Below are 20,116 nucleotides of genomic sequence, written 5' to 3'. Positions count from 1 at the left end.
TGATCAGTTTTGAGTTGCTCCTTTATTTCTTTCTTGGGTTAAACCTGCCCAGGTGCTCCCTGCAGCTCCCTATGGCCAGGGCACCAGGAGCAGCTGGGACTTGTGGCCATGGTTGGTGGGCAGCCACTGCCTTGGGACACTGGACATCTTCCTGGGATTGAGGACAAACTGAGATCAGGCCAGGACATCAGCTCAGTCGGGTAATGGGCTGGATCAGGCCTCCTGAGGGGAATTATGGTCAGACAAGGCTCCAAGAGAAAACAGGATCACTTCCCCCATTCCTTTCTCTATCTATGTCCTTTCTCCTTTAAACAGTATAAAAATTAATGTGTGAAGGACTTTGTCTAATTGATGCACCAAGTAATATGGTTTACAGCACCAACAAAAGTCTGAGAATTTTTCCACCCTAATTTTGCTTTGTAAGAAAGTGTGATTTGTTTTTAGCTCTTCATTGTGCTGAAGTAACAGTGAAGTTAGTACTTGTCTTATTACGGGCACTCTGTAAAGCACATGGTTTAGTGAGAGTGTTTGCTACAGCACAACCACTTGTTCCATTTGGAAGAAATGTGCTTGCAGATTTATGCTGTAGAAGGTAGACAAAAAGTTGCATAGCTCTAATACTGCTTTTTATATGTCTGAAACTAGGTTAACCTCAAACTTACTGCGAAGAATGCAGTGGGAATGTGACAAAATCACTCCTGTGAACACAGCAGTTCTCTAGATATTGAGCTGTGCTGGTGTATTGAATGTGTTATGATATAAGTGACCTCCAGCTGTTATCTTGTGTACTTTTGTATCTTTGTCAGGTAGCTGATAACACCCTTAACAGACTTGAATGTAACAGCTGCATGTTGATTGCTGCAGAAGCAGAAAATCAAGGCTGGTGGGGAGGTGGTGATTATGGTGGGTTTGGGGATTTGTATTTTTCATCTCGAATAAGCATCCATCTTACTAAAGAACTGGTTAAATGCATCATGTATCTCTAGCTGGGATGAGTAACAGCTTACATTTGTTGGTTAATTGCCACAGGTTTTTTTTCCAGATAATTAACATTTCAGATGCATGGATACATGTCTTGTTTTGTATTTGGTATGAAAGCTGAGTGAGGTCTTTCTTTTGCAGTATGGAACATAAAAAACAGAGTTTCCCATAAACACAAGTGAAATGCAGTATATTTGAACATGAGGAGTTGACAGCATGTTTGGAACTGGTTTCCAGTTCCATGGATTTCACTAAAGTATGGGTACTTAGCTTACTTTAAGCTTCTAAAGTGCCAGGTTTTCTTCACTGGGATGCAAATTAGATACACCTCAGAGTACGGTTAAAAGAGACTGCATAGGAAGGAGGAAGTACAATGTTGGAAATCAATGAGTCATGCGCAAAGAAGGATACAATGATGGCAGAGAGTTGGGTAGAAGAAAACGAGCACTGATCAGAAGGAAGTGCATGTCTAACTGGGTGATACTGGAATACCATTCATTTTAGGGGTAGAGAAAAATCACAGAATGGTCCAGGTTGGAAGGGACGTTCCAAGGTCATCTAGTCCAACCCCAATGCAGTCATCAGGGACATCCTCCGCTAGATCAGGTTGCTCACAGCCTTGTCAAGCCTCACCTTGAGTATCTCCAGGAATGGAGTCTCAACTCCATCCCTAGGCAACCTGTACCAGTATTCCCCAACCCTCATGGTAAAGAATTTGTTCCTAAGATCCAGTCTGAGTCTCCTTTTGTCTCATTTCAAACCATTGCCTCTCCTCCTATCACTGCAGGTCTTTGCAAACAGTCCCTCTGCAGCCTTCATGTAGGCCCTCTTCAGATACTAACAGGCTGCTATTAGGTCTCCCTGGATCCTATTCTTCTCCAGGCTGAACAACTCCAGCTCCCGCAGTCTGTTCTTGTAGCAGAGGTGTTCCAGCCCCTGACCATCTTTGTAGCCCATGTCTGGATGTGCTGCATCAGGTTCATGTCTTTCGTGTGTTGAGGGCCTCAGAGCTGAATGCAGTACTCCAAGTGAGGTCTCACCAGAGCAGAGCAAAGTGTCAGAATCCCCTCTCTAATGAAATGAAAACCCCCTACTGTTTTGAGATTAGGGGCCACATTAAGCAATACTGAAATTTATTTCTTTCAACTTAATTATCTGTTAATAAATTGTACTTGGGCCTTAGTTTAATTCTAGGTCACAATAATCAGTAATAGATTAAGACCTAAAGAAGAAAACTTTAAAGCCTGAATATTTCAGAGTTATTCAAGCATCAGCAGTGTCCTCTTACCATTTGAGTTTTGATACAGTAGTATTCAGAAGAGAGTAAGCAAGAACATGCCTGACATGCTTTATCTTCTGCTTACAAAATGAAGTCTGGAATTTTTATGAGCAAGACATGCTGAAGGAATTAATTCATCATAAACAAAACATCTGTCTCCCCAGCAGTTTTTTTATTTGCTGAGATCTGAATGAGTCATGGCTCTGGGAACTGTGCTGGTCTCAGCGCAATGAAATCATCAGAAGACTTCAGGATTTTCACTGTGCTCTCCAAAAGCAGATAATGTGAAGTCAGTAAAACTTACCTTCCTTTTATGCTAGCTCATGGCCTTCTACTCTTATCCCTTGATACTAGGGACTTTGTTCAAGAGAGCAGTTTCCCTTTATTCCTCATTAAATGGATGGAAGGCACTTGAAGAAAATGTCTGTCTTAGTAAAAGTGAGAATCTGAATGCAGTAAGAGAGGATGAAGACTATGTCAAGAGTGGTGAGGAACAGCATGTTGCTGCCAGCTCAGTTTTAGCCTAAATTTATCTATGGTTAAATGCCATCGTTGAAGGGAGAAACCTTTCAGTGGCTGACAGAAAGTAGTAGGGAAATGTTTCAAAGAAGGAGGGTTTTAAACACAAACTACTTGAAAAGCAGTATTGTGACACTAGTAGTGGTTGTTGAAAATGAAGCTGTTTTTTCTGCATTTCTGCTCTTGTGAGACCCTCACCTCAAATATTGCACCCAGTTCTGGTGTCCCCATCATAAGAAGGACAGACACAGAGCTGTTAGAGTGAGTCCAGAGGAGGGCCTTAAAGGTGGTCCAAGGACTGGAACACCTCTGCTACAAGGACAGGCTGAGGGAGCTGGAGTTGTTCAGCCTGGAGAAGAGAAGGCTCCAGGGAGACCTAATAGCAGCCTTTCAGTACCTGAAGGGGACTACAAGAAGACTGCAGAGGGACTCTTTGCAAAGCTCTGCAAGGACAGAACAAGGGACAATGGTTTGAAATGAGAGGAGATTTAGATTGGATCTTAGGACCAAGTCCTTTACCATGAGGGTGGTGGAACACTGGCACAGGTTGTCCAGAAAGGACATTTCCCATCCCTGAAGCTTTTCAAGGTGAAGCTCAAGAAGGCTCTAAGCAATCTGATCTAGTGGAAGATGTCCCTGCTTAATGCAGGGGGATTGGACTAAACAACCTTTGGTGGTTTCTTTTAACCCCAACTATTCTATGATTCTATGCTTTTGGGTTCTCTCTACTCTCCTCCAAGGTGAAATGGTGGTATTATATGGGTGAAGAAAAAAGTTTTACCTTTTCCTCTGGGATATGGAGAACTTAATGTTTCATTTTCTTGTGGCAAAATATTTCATAATGTGAGACCTGCTGAGAGCTTCTAAATCAAAGGCAGATAGAAGTTGTAAGTGGATTGGGAATTTAAGCCAGCTGTGTGAGTTCTCAAGTTTATTTGCTAGGTCTTGTTAACCACTACAAAATAAACATGTAGAGAAATTGTTACTGGTAGTCTGATGGACAAGTACCAGCTTCAGGAGCCATGTTTATTTACATAGTAACTGTGTGAAAAAGTAAAAGATCCAGAGAAGTTTGCTTTGGATCATTGATATTAAAATAAACTTTTTCTTTCAATGCAACTGTAGGTTGGACTATCAAAAAATCAGACTGCAGTCAGACAGGACTTCAATTCCGACCTGCTTTTAGCTGTGCTCCTGTTCAACCCAAAAAAAATTGAATCAACATAGCAAGGAATTTGCTCCTACCTTGAGACATGCTTGTTATAAGGTAGAAACCCCACATGACCTCCTCTGTTTTACCACTTTTTATTCGGTTTTAGTCCTTTGTTTCAGGTTTTGATTTCAAAAGCTTTTGTCTCTCTTTTGCCCTGTGCCATGCCTTCAGTCAGCCAGTTTTGCCATTTGATGAGAACTTCTGATATTTCAGGATCTGTCTTTAAACTGCAGTTCTGCAATGCTTTGAAGTTAACAGGCAACCTAATCTTATCCCTGCTCTTCTCTCCCAACTACACAGCTGTGTAGTTAACTCAATCAGGGATCTAATCCCAGTGAAACTAAAACTAATCTCTATTTTTTTTCTTCTTTTAAGATGGACTAAATCTGGGTTAATTCTCTTGTGTGGTTCACTGTACTACCACATAGCACTTTTGCTGTTGTAAGGCAGAAAAGCGCAGAGGGAAATCAATGATTTCTGCCAACAAAAATGCATGAAGTGAACATAAATTAAATGTGAAACAATGCAAAATGCTGAAAGAAATTGCTTCTGCTTGGAACTGCAGTCCTTCAGACCAGTCCCTCGTTCACTGGTGAATGCAAGCTGCTCTTTTTTACCAATATTATTTAATTATTTTTTAGGGGGGATGATTTTTACTTACCAAAATATTGGACAAAGAATGAAACGAATAGGGGAGGAACTTAAAAAAAAAAACCCAACACCAAACAACCAACCCCAACTTTAAACCAATTGATTTGTGATAAAGTATTAGATGAAGTTGGAACTGGCAGAGAGAGCTGACTCCTGTGACTTCAGTCATGTGTGGGCTAAGGAACTTAAATTTACATGGAAGTAGCACAAGATGTAGGAACACAAAAATGATTGTAGAAGTGTATTCACAGGAGCTGCTAGCTTTCTAGATCAAATTGGAGGAGTTAGGGGAGGCTGTGTTGGGTCTCAAGCAATTTCAGCTTGATGAAGTGGTAGCAAACAGAATGTTCATCCTGACTTTTGGTGGGTGTCAGTCTAGAGATTGGAAGTTCTGAAAGTTGGGACTGGAATTTTAAATGAGCTTGCAGTATTGGAGAAGTAGACTGAAAGTAGGAAGTACAAAAATCTACTAATAAGTGGGAATAAATAATTACTAAGATGTGAGGTATCTTTTTTTGATGCTCCTTCAGCCTGTCCTCGTAGCACAGATATTACAGCCTCCTGATCATTTTTGTGGCCATCCTCTGGATCTTCTCCATCAGGTCCTTATCCTTCCTGTGTTGAGGGCTCCAGAGCTGGACAGAGTACTCCAGGTGCAGTCTTAGCAGAGCAGAGTAGCAGAAGTTTCAGAGTAAATTTTAATCCCTGTTGGCAGAGCTAATTAAACTTGATGTTATTTCTTCAGGATAGAACTAAGTTTACAAAATCTGTTACAAACTACCTTTGAGTATTATCTGTTCTAATACTTGTTTCTTAAGGATTTATTAATTATTTCCCTTTGTTTACCAATTATTTTTTTGCTTCTCCCAACCTGAATTTTGAACGTTAATGATCAAATATATAGTCTCATTGCTTTCAGCTAGTTGAGGATGCCCCTGCTTACTGCAGAGGGGGTTGGACTAGATGACCTTTGGAGGTCCCTTCCAACCCAGACCATTCTGTACTCTAAATAGTACAGACAATTATCACAATAGCAGAAGCTGGGCTAATAATGGTGTCTTGAAATGGTTTCCTGAAGCAGATACCGCGCTCTGCCAGGATGGTGGCTTTATTAAAATCAGACTCAAATACTTGCTAGAGCTACCACTGCAGCCCGACAACAGGAGTTGCTCAGATGACATCATGCTGCAGGCAGCACTTCAGTGATTAGCCTGTCCTGTGAGCCCATCTGCTTTTGTGAGTAAAGATCTTTGAAAGCAGAAAGACTGAAGATACCAAACATTTTCTTTTCCTTCTACTTTTGGCAGACGTTACTTTATCATCTTTCTCTTGCTTCTTTCTTAATTTCTCTTTGCTAATTTACTACTGTTTAAAATCTGTGTGTGGAGTATTGCTGCCCCCAGTTCTTTCTGTGTACAGATACCTTCACAAAGGTGCTGTAAATCATCATTTTTTCCACTTGCTCCCATAAAACATCTGGATATAAAGATAAGTCAGCTGGTTGCTGGCTGGCTGCCTGAGAACACAAAATGGTCTAAGTTTTTTATTAACAAGCTTGTGGGATCTGTGAAAGTATCAGCTTTTAGCTTTAATTACAGTCCTTTCATACACTTTCAGAAGAATGGCAAACTGTTCACTAGGAGTTTGGGGTGAAAGAAATATTGTGGAGAATTACAGCAGAGGAAAATATGAACAGATGCAAGTACACACTGCATTGCAGGCACCGGGTCAGATCTGCTGGGGAATCTTTCCTCTCAGGTGTTTTTGCTGGGTGCTGGGGGCACAGTGTGAAGGCTGACATCCTCTTCTGAAAAGCTGCGATGGCTGGAGTGAAAAACTGGGGTGAGGAAAACGGAATTTTCTTTGTTCAGCCAAAAGCAGAGCAAAATTAAATGTGTGGAACATACGGAACAAAGAAATCATAGGAGGCAGGAAATGTGAACTCTTCTCAAAGACATATTAGTGACACATTTAAATCCTGCATGCCTCAGAGCAGTGAGCATTATGAACAGTAATGCTCTGTCCTGGGATTGCTCAGTGATCCTCCAACAAGTTTTCTTCTGAAAATGTGACTTGGGTGTATTGGTTGAGAAGCTCATCATGATCTGGCAGTGTGCTCATGCCACCCACAAGGCAAATCATGTGCTAGGCTGCATCAAGAGGAGTGTGGCCAGCAGGGCAAGAGAAGGGGTTCTGTCCCTTTAGTAAATATACTGTACCTACTTCTGGTGTCTCCATCATAAGGATGCAGAGCAGTTGAGCAAGTCCAGAGGGGGGCCACAAAGATGATCCAAGGGCTGTAACACCTCTGCTGTGAGGACAGGATGAAGGTGCTGGGGTTGTTCAGCCTGGGGAAGAGAGGGCTCTACGGGGACCTCAGAGCTGCCTTCCAAAACCTAAAGAGATCCTACAGGAAGGCTGCAGGGGAACTTTTCTTCAAGGTGTTTAGCAAAAGGACAAGGGGGGAGTGTTTTAAGCTGAGGGAGAGTAAGGTTAGTCTAGATCTTGGGAAGAAATTCTTCAGTACAAGGGCTCTGGAATAGGCTGGCCAGGGAACTTGTGGCTGCCTCCTCCCTGGGGATGTTCAAGGCCAGGCTGGATGAGGCCTTGAGCAGCTGAGTCTAGTTAAGAGATGTCCCTGCCCATAATGGGGAGTTTGGAGTAGGTGATCTCCGAGGTCTCTTCCAACCTAACACATTCTATGATTCTTTAAAGCATTTAATATTTGACCATGAAGGAAACTGCTGATGGCTTGAGTTTGTCCTGGAACAAGAGCAAACACTGCTCTGAGCCAAGAGCAAACATTCCTGTGAAAAGAAATCTTCCTGTACTACATGGAGCTGTGTGTGTACAGCCAGCATATTTTTTTCCTGTTAGCTTTATTTATTTATTATTTTTCTTATGAAGTGTTTCTATTGGAGAATGGGAAAAAATTAGAGTACCTTACATGTGCTTTCTAAAAAGAGGTGCACTGCAGTGTTTTGCTTGCTTAAGCAAAGATCTTTTTACAGAGATCCATCAGTAAATGTGGAGCAGGTTACTTATTTAAATCCAGTTGCAGAATTTTCTCCTGTGTGGTACAACTTCACCCAAACTATTCTGAGACTTCAAAGTCTACACAGAGACATAATTATTTGCTTTCTTTTTAACTACACAGGTTTTTGTGCTAGTGTCAGTTTCTTTGTTAGATTCATCAGCCATGCCCAGTGCACTGCATTAGATAAATTGCCTGACGTCTAAGGCTGTTGTAAACCAAGTGTTGGGAGCAGAAGGATCACAACCTTTGCAGTGAGTGTACATTGTAGTTGGAAGCTCCACTTATGACATCTGGTGCCTACCTTGGCTTGTAGTGTACAGCCTTTGGTGAATGTGTGTCAATCAGCTCAATCAGAAAGTGAATAACAGCTGTCCACAGCTACCTGCAAAGAGGTTGTGGAGAGGCTGCTGCTGGTCTCTTCTCATAGGTAAATAGTGGTAGAACAAGAGGAAGTGGCCTCAAGCTGCGACTTTGTGGGTTTAGACTGGACATTAGGAAACATTTTTTCCCAGCAAGAGTGGTCAGGCATTGGAATGGGCTACCCAGGGATGTTCAAGGCCAGGCTGGATGAGGCCTTGAGCAGCTGAGTCTAGTTTAGAGATGTCCCTGCCCATAATGGGGAGTTTGGAGTAGATGATCTCCGAGGTCTCTTCCAACCTAACACATTCTATGATTCTTTAAAGCATTTAATACACATCCAACTCTGGATGTGTTTAAAAGTCATTTGGATGTGGTACTTGAAGATATGGTTTAAGGGTGAACTCCATAGGGTGGAGATAATGGTTGGACTTGATGATCCTGGGGATCTTTTCCAACCAGAATGTTTCTGTGATTCTGTGAAGAGCATGTAACAGCAAACTCCAGTGCTTGCTTGTTCTGTCCTGTCTTCTGTGTTCATGCCAGTGACATCATGGAGCGTGTTAGAAGGTCTGTGGTTAGTATGTGGAGAGAGGTTCTCCTCTGCCTCTATTCTGCCTTGGTGAGGCTGCATCTAGAATATTGTGCCTAGTTCTGGGCCACTCACTTCAAGAAGTGCCTGAGGGAGCTGCCTGAAAGAGTCCAGCACAGAGCCACAAAGATGCTGAAGGCAGTGGAACATCTCCCTGATGAGGGAGCTGGGGCTTCTTATCTTGGAGCAGAGGAGCCTGAAAGGTGGCCTCATTCATGTTGAAAAAGATGTGCAGGGCAGTGTCAGGAGGATGGAGCTGGACTCTGCTCAGAGATATCCAATGACAGTACAAGGGCCAGCAGGTGCAGGCTGGGGTAAAGAAGGTTCCATATGAATGTAAGAAAAAACTCCCTGTGAGGGTGACTGCCTGGAACAGGCTGCTCAGAGAGGCTGTGGGGTCTCCTGTGGAAACATTCAAACCTACCTTGGATGTGTTCCTGTGTGACCTACTCTAGGTGGCCCTGCTCTGACAGGGGCCTTAGACTGTATGATCTCCCAAGGTCTCTTCCAACTCCTAGCATTCTGTGATTTCCATGAATCTCTTTTGTGATCCCATGCTGAGCTAGACTTTATTTGAAGTTCAATTTGTGTGGCAATTGTGCAGAAAAGCACTTGAATGAAGAGCTAAACATGTATGTATCCACAGCAGTATAGGTTTTGCATTTGTTCTGGGTTATTACACATGTGGCAGTAGTTCTGGTTTCATGCTGTAAGCTGCAACACATGTATGAGGGAAAATTATCTGGGCAACCTGTGGAGTAGGATTTGGACAGTGTCCCTTTGTTTGACTGTCCTGCTCAGCAAAGTCTTACCAGGCTCAGCATATGAAGTGAGTTTTGTTGCTTGTAATATCCTTGAAATGGATATCAAAGTACTACGTGGGAGTTTTTTGATGCTAGAAACCAGTAACATTTTCTGCTACTAAGGAAAGTTTCTATTGTCTCTTAACCCAAGAAGCCTTTACATCACTGAGTGTATCTTAGAAACCACACTTTATTTTGCAGTGTGTGAACCTCAGAAAAACATCTGAGAACATCTATTCAGCAGCTCAATTGCAGAATAAACAGCATCAGATTGTTGCAAGCTGGAGAAATGTTTTTCAGTTGTATATAATTCAGGAATATTTTTACTTTAGAACACTTGTGTTGCCAGTAAACTATTTAAAATTCTTTAAGCATATAAAGGTCTTAGATTGAAGTTATTTTTGCAGAGTTTATCAGTCTTGGTCAGGAGGAGGTCTGTGTTATTAAACCCATAGTCATTGACAGTGGCTTTGAATGTAAAAAAAGAAACTTAAACTCAAAACTTCCTTAAAATGTACCCACAGCTTCCATGATGGTAAAAGATACACTGCAAGTAGTTTCAGAAAGCAGGAAAAATTGTGATGTCATGAACATGAATGTGGAAAGAATATTTTCTAAGTAGCTGTCAGTTAAATTTCTTCATTTGATTATGTTTTCATGTTCATGTCTTTGTTATTAAGTGATGCAGTTGATAAGTGAAGGATGGAATCTCACCCAGAGGGATCTGGACAGGCTGGAGAGGTAGGCTAAGTAGAATCTCATGAGGTTAAATAAGACAAAGTGTAAGGTCCTGCATGTAGGTCAGGGCAGTCCTAGATATCAATCCAGACTAGGGGATGATGAAATTGAGAGCAGCTCTGTGGAAAAGGACTTGATGCCTGCTGGTGGATGAGAAGATGGACATGAGCCAGCAGTGTGAGCTTGAAGCCCCAGAAGGCCAATGGCATCAAAAGCAGCATGGCTAGAGATGGAGGGAGGGGATCCTGCCACTTTGCTCTGGTGAGACCACTGCTGTACTGCCCCCAGCTCTGGAGACCTCAACACAGGAAGAACATGGACTTGATGGAGTAGGGGCAAGGAGGACCATGAAAATGATCGGTGGGCTGGAACACCTCTACCACAAGGACAGGCTGAGGGAGTTGGGGTTGTTCAGCCCAGAGAAGGCTGTGAAGTGGCCTATCATATAAGCCTTCCAAGTACTGGAAGGGGACCCACAAGAAGGCTGCTTAGGGACTGTTGGCAGAAGCCTGCAGTGACAGGGTGAGGGGCAGTGGTTTGAAATGAGGGAAGAGACTTAGATTGGATGTCAGGAACAAGTTCTTCACCATGAGGGTGCTAGAATGCTGGCACAACTTGCCAGGGAAGTAGTTGAGGCTCCATCCCTGCAGATATTCAAAGTGCGACTAGACAAGGCTGTGAGCATCCTGCTTTAGTGGAGGATGTTCCTGCTGACTGCATCAGGGTTGGACTGGATGACCTTTGGAGATCTCTTCCAAACCACTCTGTGGCTTTTCAGGAGCTGCACATTCTTTCTTCCCTCATAGTTCGTCCGGTGAGGCATTATTTCAAGGAAATGGATTTTTGTAAAGGGGTGTGTAAAATGACTTAATGTTCAAACTCTTCAGAATTTCCACACCTCTATGTTGCTTAACCAAGATATATTCTTGAATATTATTTTGGCAAAAAAAAATGTTTTCATCCTAGAATATGTACTTGGTGAATTTGATTTGGACTAAGTTGTTCTCTGACACCTCCGTGAATACAGCTCTTGTGCTAAAATGATTACTTTGCTGGTAGTATGCACACTGAAAAAAAAAAGGATCCATGAGTTTTGGATTCATTATCTAATTTGACTTGGATTTGTCTGTTTTCTAGTAGTTAAATTGTATCAAGTATCAAATGAGTCCACATTAACCTTCTCTGTGAACTGTGATCAGAGCTCCCCTCCTTTCCCCCCTCTCCCCCTTTTTATGTATTTTCATTTAGTTAGCTATTTTTCTTCTCCATATGTCTCTTCCAAGTTTTCTGTGCTGTTTTCTTATGAAACACATAGAGGAACTGGCCGGGGTCAGAATTACTTGGCAGAAAAGAAGAGGTGTGGTTTTGTCTCTGTTAACCTGAACAGTTTATCTGACACTGTTTCCTGTGCAGTTGCCCAGTTGCTGGCTGTGGAGGAGTTGAGGGGATGAGGTGCTAAAGCTGCAAGAGGTGCGGGAGCTGTTTAATTCAGTGCTGTCATCAAGGGCAGTGTTCCTGAAGGAACAGTTGTGCCACCTCTGAAGCTTTCTGTACCTTCTGTGAACGTGACTTCTTGTCTGCCAGAAGAGCCGCGGTGTTCCTTCTCCCTGCACTGGCAGTGCTTTCCCAGTCTATGTGGGACAGTTACCAGAAAGGGAATGACTGGAGCTTTTACACAGCGTGGAGTTACAGGGTGTCTCCAGGAAGATGTTGCATCCTTCTGGAATGCTGCTATGGACAGCTTCTGCCTCTCATCAGCTAAGCTAGTTTAACAGAGACCAATTTCAGTGACAACTCGTAAACACTTTCAGAATCCTGCCTCTAAGTTCATGAAATTCTAAGTTCTTCCAAGTCATTAAAAAACATTATTTGAATGTCTGAACTTCTAATGCCAGTGTTAACTGGACTTACATAATGTAGGAATTTCTAATACTTTTTTTCCCCCATCATTTTATTTGTAGAGAGCAACAGTCTGCTGTATCTGATTTACAATGAATGTCAAATCTGCTATCAGCAAAGAAGTTTTTGCCCCACATGATGAACGGATGCTGGGAGCCGTCCAAGTGAAAAGAAGAACAAAAAAAAAGATACCTTTCCTAGCTACTGGGGGTCAGGGTGAATATTTAACATACATCTGCTTGTCAGGTAAGATTAACGGTTTTGACATCCTCTTATCTGTTTGAGTTTGTCTTTGCTAAACTGTTTTGATGTTACCTGTAGCCATAGGGAGCTGGGTGACTCCAATCTTAATAATGGAACCAGAGAATTATGGCACTTCAGTCTGTAATCTTGAGAAACTACATCTTCAAGGCTGTTAATATTGATGCTATATAATAAATTGAAGAGGTGGTTTCATCATTTAAAAGAAATTAGGTGTTCTCTCACAGCATAGCTGCAGAGGATGGACAAATGTATAATCTGGTAGTGGTCTGCTTCTTGAGGTTAAAGCTTTTTTGCTGAAGGGATAAATGTTACATTATATAAATTATAATACCCTGAATATATTTTCCTCTTTATTTTTTTGGTGATTGCTTCTGTATGTTACCAGTTTACTGGTAACATACAGAAGCAATCATCAAAAAGACTGGAAGCTGGCCAATGTGATGTCCATCCACAAGAAGGGTCGAAAGGAGGAACTAGAAAACTACAGACCTGTCACCCTGACCTCAGTGGCAGGCGAGGTCATGGAACAGATCATCTTGAGTGCCATCACAAAGCACCTACAGGGTGGCCAAGGGATCAGGCTCAGCCAGCATGGGTTTAGGAAGGGCAGGTCCTGTCTCACCAACCCGATCTCCTTTTTTGATCAGGTTACCCTCCTGGTGAATGTGGAGAAGGCTGTAGATGTAGTCTACCTGGACTTCAGCAAAGCCTTTGACACTGACTGCCACAACAAGCTCCTGGCAAAGCTGACAGCTCGTGCCTTGGGTAGATTCAGTCTGATATGGCTCAAGCACTGGCTGGAAGGCCAGGCCCAGAGAGTGGTGGTGAATGGTGCCACATCATGTTGGCAGCCAGTCACTAGTGGTGTTCCCCAGGGATCAGTGCTGGGGCCAGTCCTCTTGAACATCTTTATTGATGATCTGGATGAGGTGATTGAGTCCAGCATCAATAAGTTTGCATATGACACCAAGCTAGGAGCAGGTGTTGATCTGCTGGAAGGTAGGAGAGCCCTGCAGAGGGACCTGGACAGGCTGGATGGGTGGGCAGAGTCCAATGGGATGAGATTGAACAAGGCCAAGTGCAGGGTTCTACACTTTGACCACAACAACCCCAAGCAGCACTACAAGCTGGGGACAGAGTGGCTGGAGAGCAGCCAGGCAGAAAGGAACCTGGGGGTAATGGTAGATAGTAGGCTGCAGATGAGCCAACAGTGTGTCCAGGCGGCCAAGAGAGCCAATGGCATCCTGGCCTGTGTCAGGAATAGTGTGGCCAGTAGGACAAGGGAGGTTATTCTTCCCTTGTATTCGACACTGGTCAGGCCACACCTTGAGTACTGTGTCCAGTTGTGGGCTCCTCAATTCAAGAGAGATGTTGAGGTGCTGGAATGTGTCCAGAGAAGGGCAACAAAGCTGGTGAGGGGCCTGGAACACAAACCCTATGAGGAGAGGCTGAGGGAGCTGGGCCTGTTTAGCCTGGAGAAGAGGAGGCTCAGGGGTGATCTCATTGCTGTCTACAACTACCTGAAGGGACATTGTAGGCAGGTGGGAGGTGGCCTCTTCTCCTAGACAACCAGCAATAGAACAAGGGGACACAGTCTCAAGTTGTGCCGGGGAAAGTATAGGCTGGATGTTAGGAGGAAGTTCTTGCCGGAGAGAGTGATTGGCATTGGAATGGGCTGCCCAGGGAGGTGGTGGAGTTGCTGTCCCTGGAGGTGTTCAAGAAAAGACTGGATGACACATTTAGTGCTGTGGTCTGGTTGACTGGACAGGTCTGGGTGATAGGTTGGACTGGATGATCTTGGAGATCTCTCCCAACCTGGTTGATTCTATGATTCTATTGGGTACTTAGATATACAACTTCCAGCGAAAATGTTTTCAGTTTAGAGCAGTGATCTTGTGTGTCAATCACCTGCCTTTGAAAGAGATGAAGATGGAAATAGCTGGATTGAAGGACTAAGGAATTACAAAGACACAGTTTGAGAGCCCACAGGGAACAGGGAGAAATGATCTATTTGTTGTTAATGTGTTCAGATGAAATTGAATTTTACTTCCTCCAATGTCAAAGTAGCACTTTGGAGAGTCTGGGTTTCAGCGACTGGATAGATGGTAGCTGTATGACATTTTTGCACTTTCTCATAGAAATAAAGGTCTAATTAATATGTTAAGTGTGTAAATGAACCCATTGATTGGGTTACTTGAAGTCGACCATGGTGTTACAGGGTTCTGATTAGCTTTTTTCTATTATGCTTTTTATGATTCTTTAGTAAAATTTACCTTATTTTAAGATTGTCTCAAGGTAGCTACAATGCACTTTTTGATCCTGTGTTGCCTGTAGTTTAATAACTGTTTTCAAACTTAGAGTAGAATTCATTTGTCTGCAGGCACTGAGTGCAGTTTTCAGTTTCCAGCCCTTCCTTCAGGTAGCATTCCAGGAGGGCAGAAATCCCTTGGTGTATCTACATCTGCCAAATGAGCCTCTGATTGTCTTTTGTATCCTAGGATGATTTAGACACTTCAGTTTTCAGACATATCAGTTGCTCCCTTTGATTCTGTGTGTCTTACTGGAACTACAGTTAGTGGTCAGAGGAAGCAATACTTCACAAATCTCAGAAGACAGCAGTTGTTTTTGAACTAAATGGAAATGTTTCATGGACTCTGCTTTTCTCCTGAAAATAATGCTAAAGCTTTCAAAATAATGGGATGTAAAACCCAGTGACTGTGCAGCTGGTGTGAGACATCACACACTCGCACATAAAATCAAAGAATGGCTGAAGTTGGAAGGGACCTTTAAAGGTTGCCTGGTCCAACTCCCCTGCAGTCAGCAGGGACGTCCTTCACCACATCCAGTTGCTCAGAGCCTTGTTAGGCCTCACCTTGAAGGTCTCTGGAAATGGGTTCTCAGCTACTTCCCTGGGCAACCTGTTGCAGTGTTCCAGCATCTTCATGGTGCAGAACTTTTTATCATCCATTCTAAATCTCTTCTTATTTCAAACCATTGCTCCTTGTCCTATCACTGTAGGCCTTTGCAAACAGTCCCTCTGCAGCCATCTTGTAGGTTCTCTTCTGGTACTGGCAGGCTGCTATTACATCTCTCTAGAACCTCCTCTTCTCCAGTCTGAACGACCCCAACTCCCTTAACCTGTCCTCATAGCAGAGGGATTCCAACCCCCTGATCATTTTTGTGGCCCTCCTCTGGGCCCCACTCCCCTAGGTCCATGACCTTCCTGTGTTGAGGGCTGGATGCAGTACTTGGGGTGAGGATTTACCAGAGGAGAGCAGAATGGCAGAACTGCCTAGAGGGTTACCTGCAACCTTTTAGCCTTCTGTAATGGTAGTGTTGGCCAAATTAGCCAAGAGAGATCCACTGGGAGTTCTTCAGCTGAGGAACAGCAAGAAAGGAGTAGACAGATGGGAAACAGAGGTAAGGTGGCTGTAGGCAGGACAGAGAAGATGCAAACTGAGTTGGTTTATTTTCTTTTAATGTTTTAATTTTTTTAATGTAGAAGAGGATTTAACACATAAAAGGCAACATTCAGAGCTGAAAGTGGATATGTTTCACCTCCTCCACACTAGCAGACCTAGTGACAGCTATTGGATCAGATCTCAGTTTTAATTTAGTCAGCATTGTCTTATGTAATTGAAGCATAATTGTTTAAAATAGTGTTAGCCTTATTTAGAATTGTGAATTAAGCATAAAATACTTGAAAGGTCACTTCAGAAATAGAGGACATTAGTGATCTTTTCTCTCTCGCTTGCTTGTGCACAGTTCTCTCTGTGTTGTTTCCTCCCTCACCCTATCATTACTTTTTTTTTCCAAGTAACTTCTAATATTTAAATTTTGCTGTAGCACATTGGAAGCTTTCCAGTTTGTACATATGGATGTGGCATTGACCTTTCAGGGCTAAAAATCCATTGCAATTGTAGTGAACTGAATGAACCAGATGGTTCCTGTTGAACCTTCATTCCTCTGTGTCACAACACTCTCAGCCTAGCTGCATTGCTCTTTCTAGTCCCTCTGCTGAGGAGCTTGAGATTCAGCTGCAAAGCTGCAGTTGTTTAAAACTCAGAGGGCAAATTTTGCCATCTGCAAATTACATTAATGTGTTCAGGGGCATGGGGTTGATAGGTTTTAGGCAAAAGTACAATCTATCAAGAATGGTGCTGGAAAAGCCAGAAGAAAAGGCAATGAAATCTTAAGAAATAATACACAAAAAAGGGTGAAGATGCAGGGGGAGAGCGTGTTGGGGGTTTTTGAGTGTGGTGAGACTCTGGAGTAGGCTGTCAAGGGAGGCTGTGGATGCCTCCTTCCTGGGGATTTCATGGTCAGGCTGGATGAGAGGCCTTGAGCAGCTGAGTCTAGTTGAGAGGCATCCCTTCCCATGGCAGGGAGCTTGGAGTAGATGAGCTCTGAGGTCCCTTCCAACCTGAGCCATTCTATGAAGATTCCTTCTTTAAAATTTAATCTTACTGGCCATGTCTCACAGTTTTTAAAACAAACAGGTAGTAAATAGCTTAAAAAGCTATTGGCTGTTATCACAAGAGGTTTTTGAGGTTGTTTGGTTTGGTTTTGTTAGTTGCAGTTGCTTTGGTTGGTTGGTTTGGGGGTTTTTTCTTTGTTTTTACTTCATTATAAATATATGAAGAGTGAGTGTCAGGAGGATGGAGCCAGGCTCTTTTCAGTGATGTCCAGTGACAGGACAAGTGGCAGTGGGTGCAAGCTGGAGCAGAGGAGGTTCCACATGAACATAAGGGAAAACCTTTTCCCTGAAAGGGTGACAGAGTCCCTGGAACAGGCTGCCCAGAGAAGTTGTGGAATCTCCTGCTCGGAAGGAATTCATAACCCACCTGAATGCATTTCTGTGTGACCTGCTTTAAGTGATCCTGCCCTGGCAGAAGGCTTGGACTGCATGATCTTTCAAGGTACCTTCCAACTTCTAGCATTCTGTGATTCTAAGTATATAGAGAGACAGAGGCTTGGCCTATTAGCTTGAGTAGTTCTTTGAGTATCCTCATTTGTGCTCTCACAGCACACCTACTTCAACAGATTTCTAGCCACACCACTTGGTTAAACTTCCAACAGAAGCTTTCATGATATCTTTTTTGGTGCTGTGAATTTTTTCTTTTAAATATGAATTTGTCATTTCTCGCATACTGGTTGCTCATGGAATAGAATATTACCCAGGAATGACCTGTATCTCTTGCTCCTTGAAAGGTACTTGGCTGTCAGAAATTTGCCATCATTTCATTAGGAATTCAAGGGCAGGTTAAGTGCAGTTGTTTTCAGCATGGTAGCTGAGCTGAAAATTGGAAATCAGTGAGAAGGAAATTCAGATCAAAAGAATTCAGTTCTGTCCTACTGTGTTTTCATTTTCTGTTGGAGTTTTGCTGCTGTACTGAAATGACAATCTGCCAGTTTATTTTCTATGTTATTAAAGAAAACATCCCATTTCTCAAGAGCTTATGGTGCAGAGGATCCCTCAGTTTCTTCTCAGGACCTGAGAAACCAAATTAGACTTAATTTTCCACTGATTTTGCAGGAGGATGCTGTAATTGCCTCCCCAGAGTGTGTATTTTGAGGCAATACTGTGTATGTGGGAAAGTTGGTGGGGAGCATTTCCCCTCTCTTTAAATGTTAAGAAGAATGATGCACAGGTGTCCATGGCCAGGCACAGCACATTCCCTTGGAGTCAGACTCACTTGGATGTTAGGTTCTCCATTGAATGTTTAATTAGTAATGCATAAAAGAACACAGGATGAGAGGAAGTTGCACCAGGGGAAGTTTAGAATGGACATCAGGAAAAATTTCCTCACCAAAAGGATTGTCAAGCCCTGGAACAGGCTGCCAAGGGAGGTGGTGCAGTCACTATCCCTGGAGGTATTTAAAAGACTATAGATGTGATGCAGAGGGATATGGCTTAGTGGTGAATTGACAGTGCTAGGCTGATGGTTGAACCTGATGGTCTTAGAGGTCTTTTCCAACCCAAGGGATTCTATAATTTTCGGACTGGACATGCAAGGTTTGTTCAGCCCAGAAGAACGTGCATGCCAAGCATACCAAATGGTGGTCCAGTCTTGTGCAAGCTCTTACCTAGACAGCCATTTGAAGGCAGCTGCAGGCCTGTTGTGGTGTTTTCCCTGGACTCATTGACTCAGATTGATACAGCAGGCTGAACATCTAGTATGATCAGTCAGGGATCAGGAGCAATATTCATGATCCCTGTATTTAGTGCAAGGGCTGCCTGCTGCAGATGGTGTCTCACACAACAGACTCCTATTCTGTCCTTCAGAGAGATAAGGTGGGTGTTCATCAAGTATTCCTGTTTCTTAAATAGGAATATGACTGTCATCACCAATGCTCTGCCTAACACTTCTGCATTTTACCTGAAACTACCTGGATTACTTTCTGATGGCCAATGGAAACAAACTGTTCCAGAATTTGGTGGACATGATTCTGCAATGCGGAAAATGTAGATGATAGATTTATTATTACTGCTTTTTTTTAGTGTTAAAGTACAGGCACATTGGAGACTTTGTCCAACTGTCTACTGGTTCCTCTAAAGCTTCCTCATTGTGCATCTTGCTCTCTCCAGTTACTCAGAGATCTGCCCAGATTTTGCATTCATGTTGGCTAAGCCAGTCATACAATTTGCTGGTGTGGATGGAGTTAAATTGATGTAACATTCTGTGGTTTCTACAATAAGTAGTTAGGTGCCTGTTTCGTGTCAATTTGTTTGTGTTTATTCCTGTCCTCTGGAGTGATGCTTCTGGCTGCCTTCCTTATGCCTTCACTGACATCCATGTGTCTATGTAGTGAGCTGACCATAGCAGCTCACTGAAGCTTTTTACAGCTGCACAGGTGTAAATATGTGAACCAGAATCTCTGACCATGAGAAAAAATTAACTTCAGTTGACCTTTATGAAACCATTAAGGCCAATAAAAAATAAAGCACATTGATGAAGATGCTATGAGTAAATAATCCTTTTATTGTTCTTTTGATATTAAGAATAACAAGTAATTGGTTTAGATAGCTATGGGAAGCTACATATTGGAGACCTTTGGGAAGAAGCTGTGGACGTGTGTTAGGAATGACATTAAAGGTGTCTGGTTTTGCCCTTGGGATAAGATATCCCTGCTTACTGCAGAGGGGTTGGACTAGATGATCTTTAGAGGTCCTTTCCAATCCGTGTGATTCTGTGTTGCTCTGAGAGCTCAGATGTGCTTAGTTTCAGCTGGTTTTGAAGGGGTTTAAAACGTTACTACATATTTAAAAAAATATATTGTACTGTTTTTCAGAGTAGCTTCAGTCAGATTAACCTTCTGCTCTTCATCATTGATCTTTTTATCTTTATTGAAGTAGAAGGGAAATGATGGAATTCTGTGGTGGGTAGGCTACTTTTATTGATCCTATTCCGAATAGTACCCTCAGTATATGTGGATGCTCTGATCCCTGCTGACTCTGAGTTGCTCAGCTGAATATAACCAGTCCTCTTTCACACAAGCTTTGTGTAGGAGGGAACCTCTATATAGCAAAGCTACCAAATTGCGCATTTGAAAGCATCCAGCCTAAGATGAGCATTTGGGATTCTTCTGTTCTTAAAGTGGAGATGGAATGTGTCTGTCCTCCTGTGCATCCTTCCAATACACAACTTGATCTGATTTGCATACAGGAAATAGTTTTGAAATTGCAAGCTGAAGGTGTGTGTCTGCCGTTCAGTGATTTGGGTTCCACTCTCGCCCACCCCCTTTTTATTTTTCCTTTTTCAGAATAGAATTGTAGCAGATT

The 20,116-nt window shown here is 42.8% G+C and overlaps 1 protein-coding gene across 4 annotated transcripts in view; it reads left to right on the top strand.

Moving 5' to 3' along the window:
* Window positions 1–20,116, top strand: part of STXBP6 (syntaxin binding protein 6) — a 90,617-nt gene that overhangs the window by 20,981 nt on the left and 49,520 nt on the right. For 3 of the 4 annotated variants that reach the window (XM_064148122.1, XM_064148141.1, XM_064148131.1), the window contains exon 2: window positions 12,132–12,315. In XM_064148122.1, coding sequence (XP_064004192.1) covers window positions 12,162–12,315 — 154 coding nt within the window. In that variant the 5' untranslated portion in view covers window positions 12,132–12,161. Of the gene's footprint in view, window positions 1–4,025; window positions 4,047–12,131; window positions 12,316–20,116 lie in introns of those variants that run through there. The other variant, XM_064148150.1, reaches the window with a different exon arrangement.

The sequence above is a fragment of the Pogoniulus pusillus genome, chromosome 1 (assembly GCF_015220805.1).
Source record: "Pogoniulus pusillus isolate bPogPus1 chromosome 1, bPogPus1.pri, whole genome shotgun sequence".
Taxonomy (NCBI): Eukaryota; Metazoa; Chordata; class Aves; order Piciformes; family Lybiidae; genus Pogoniulus; species Pogoniulus pusillus.
This window is presented reverse-complemented; position numbering and strand designations above follow the sequence as displayed.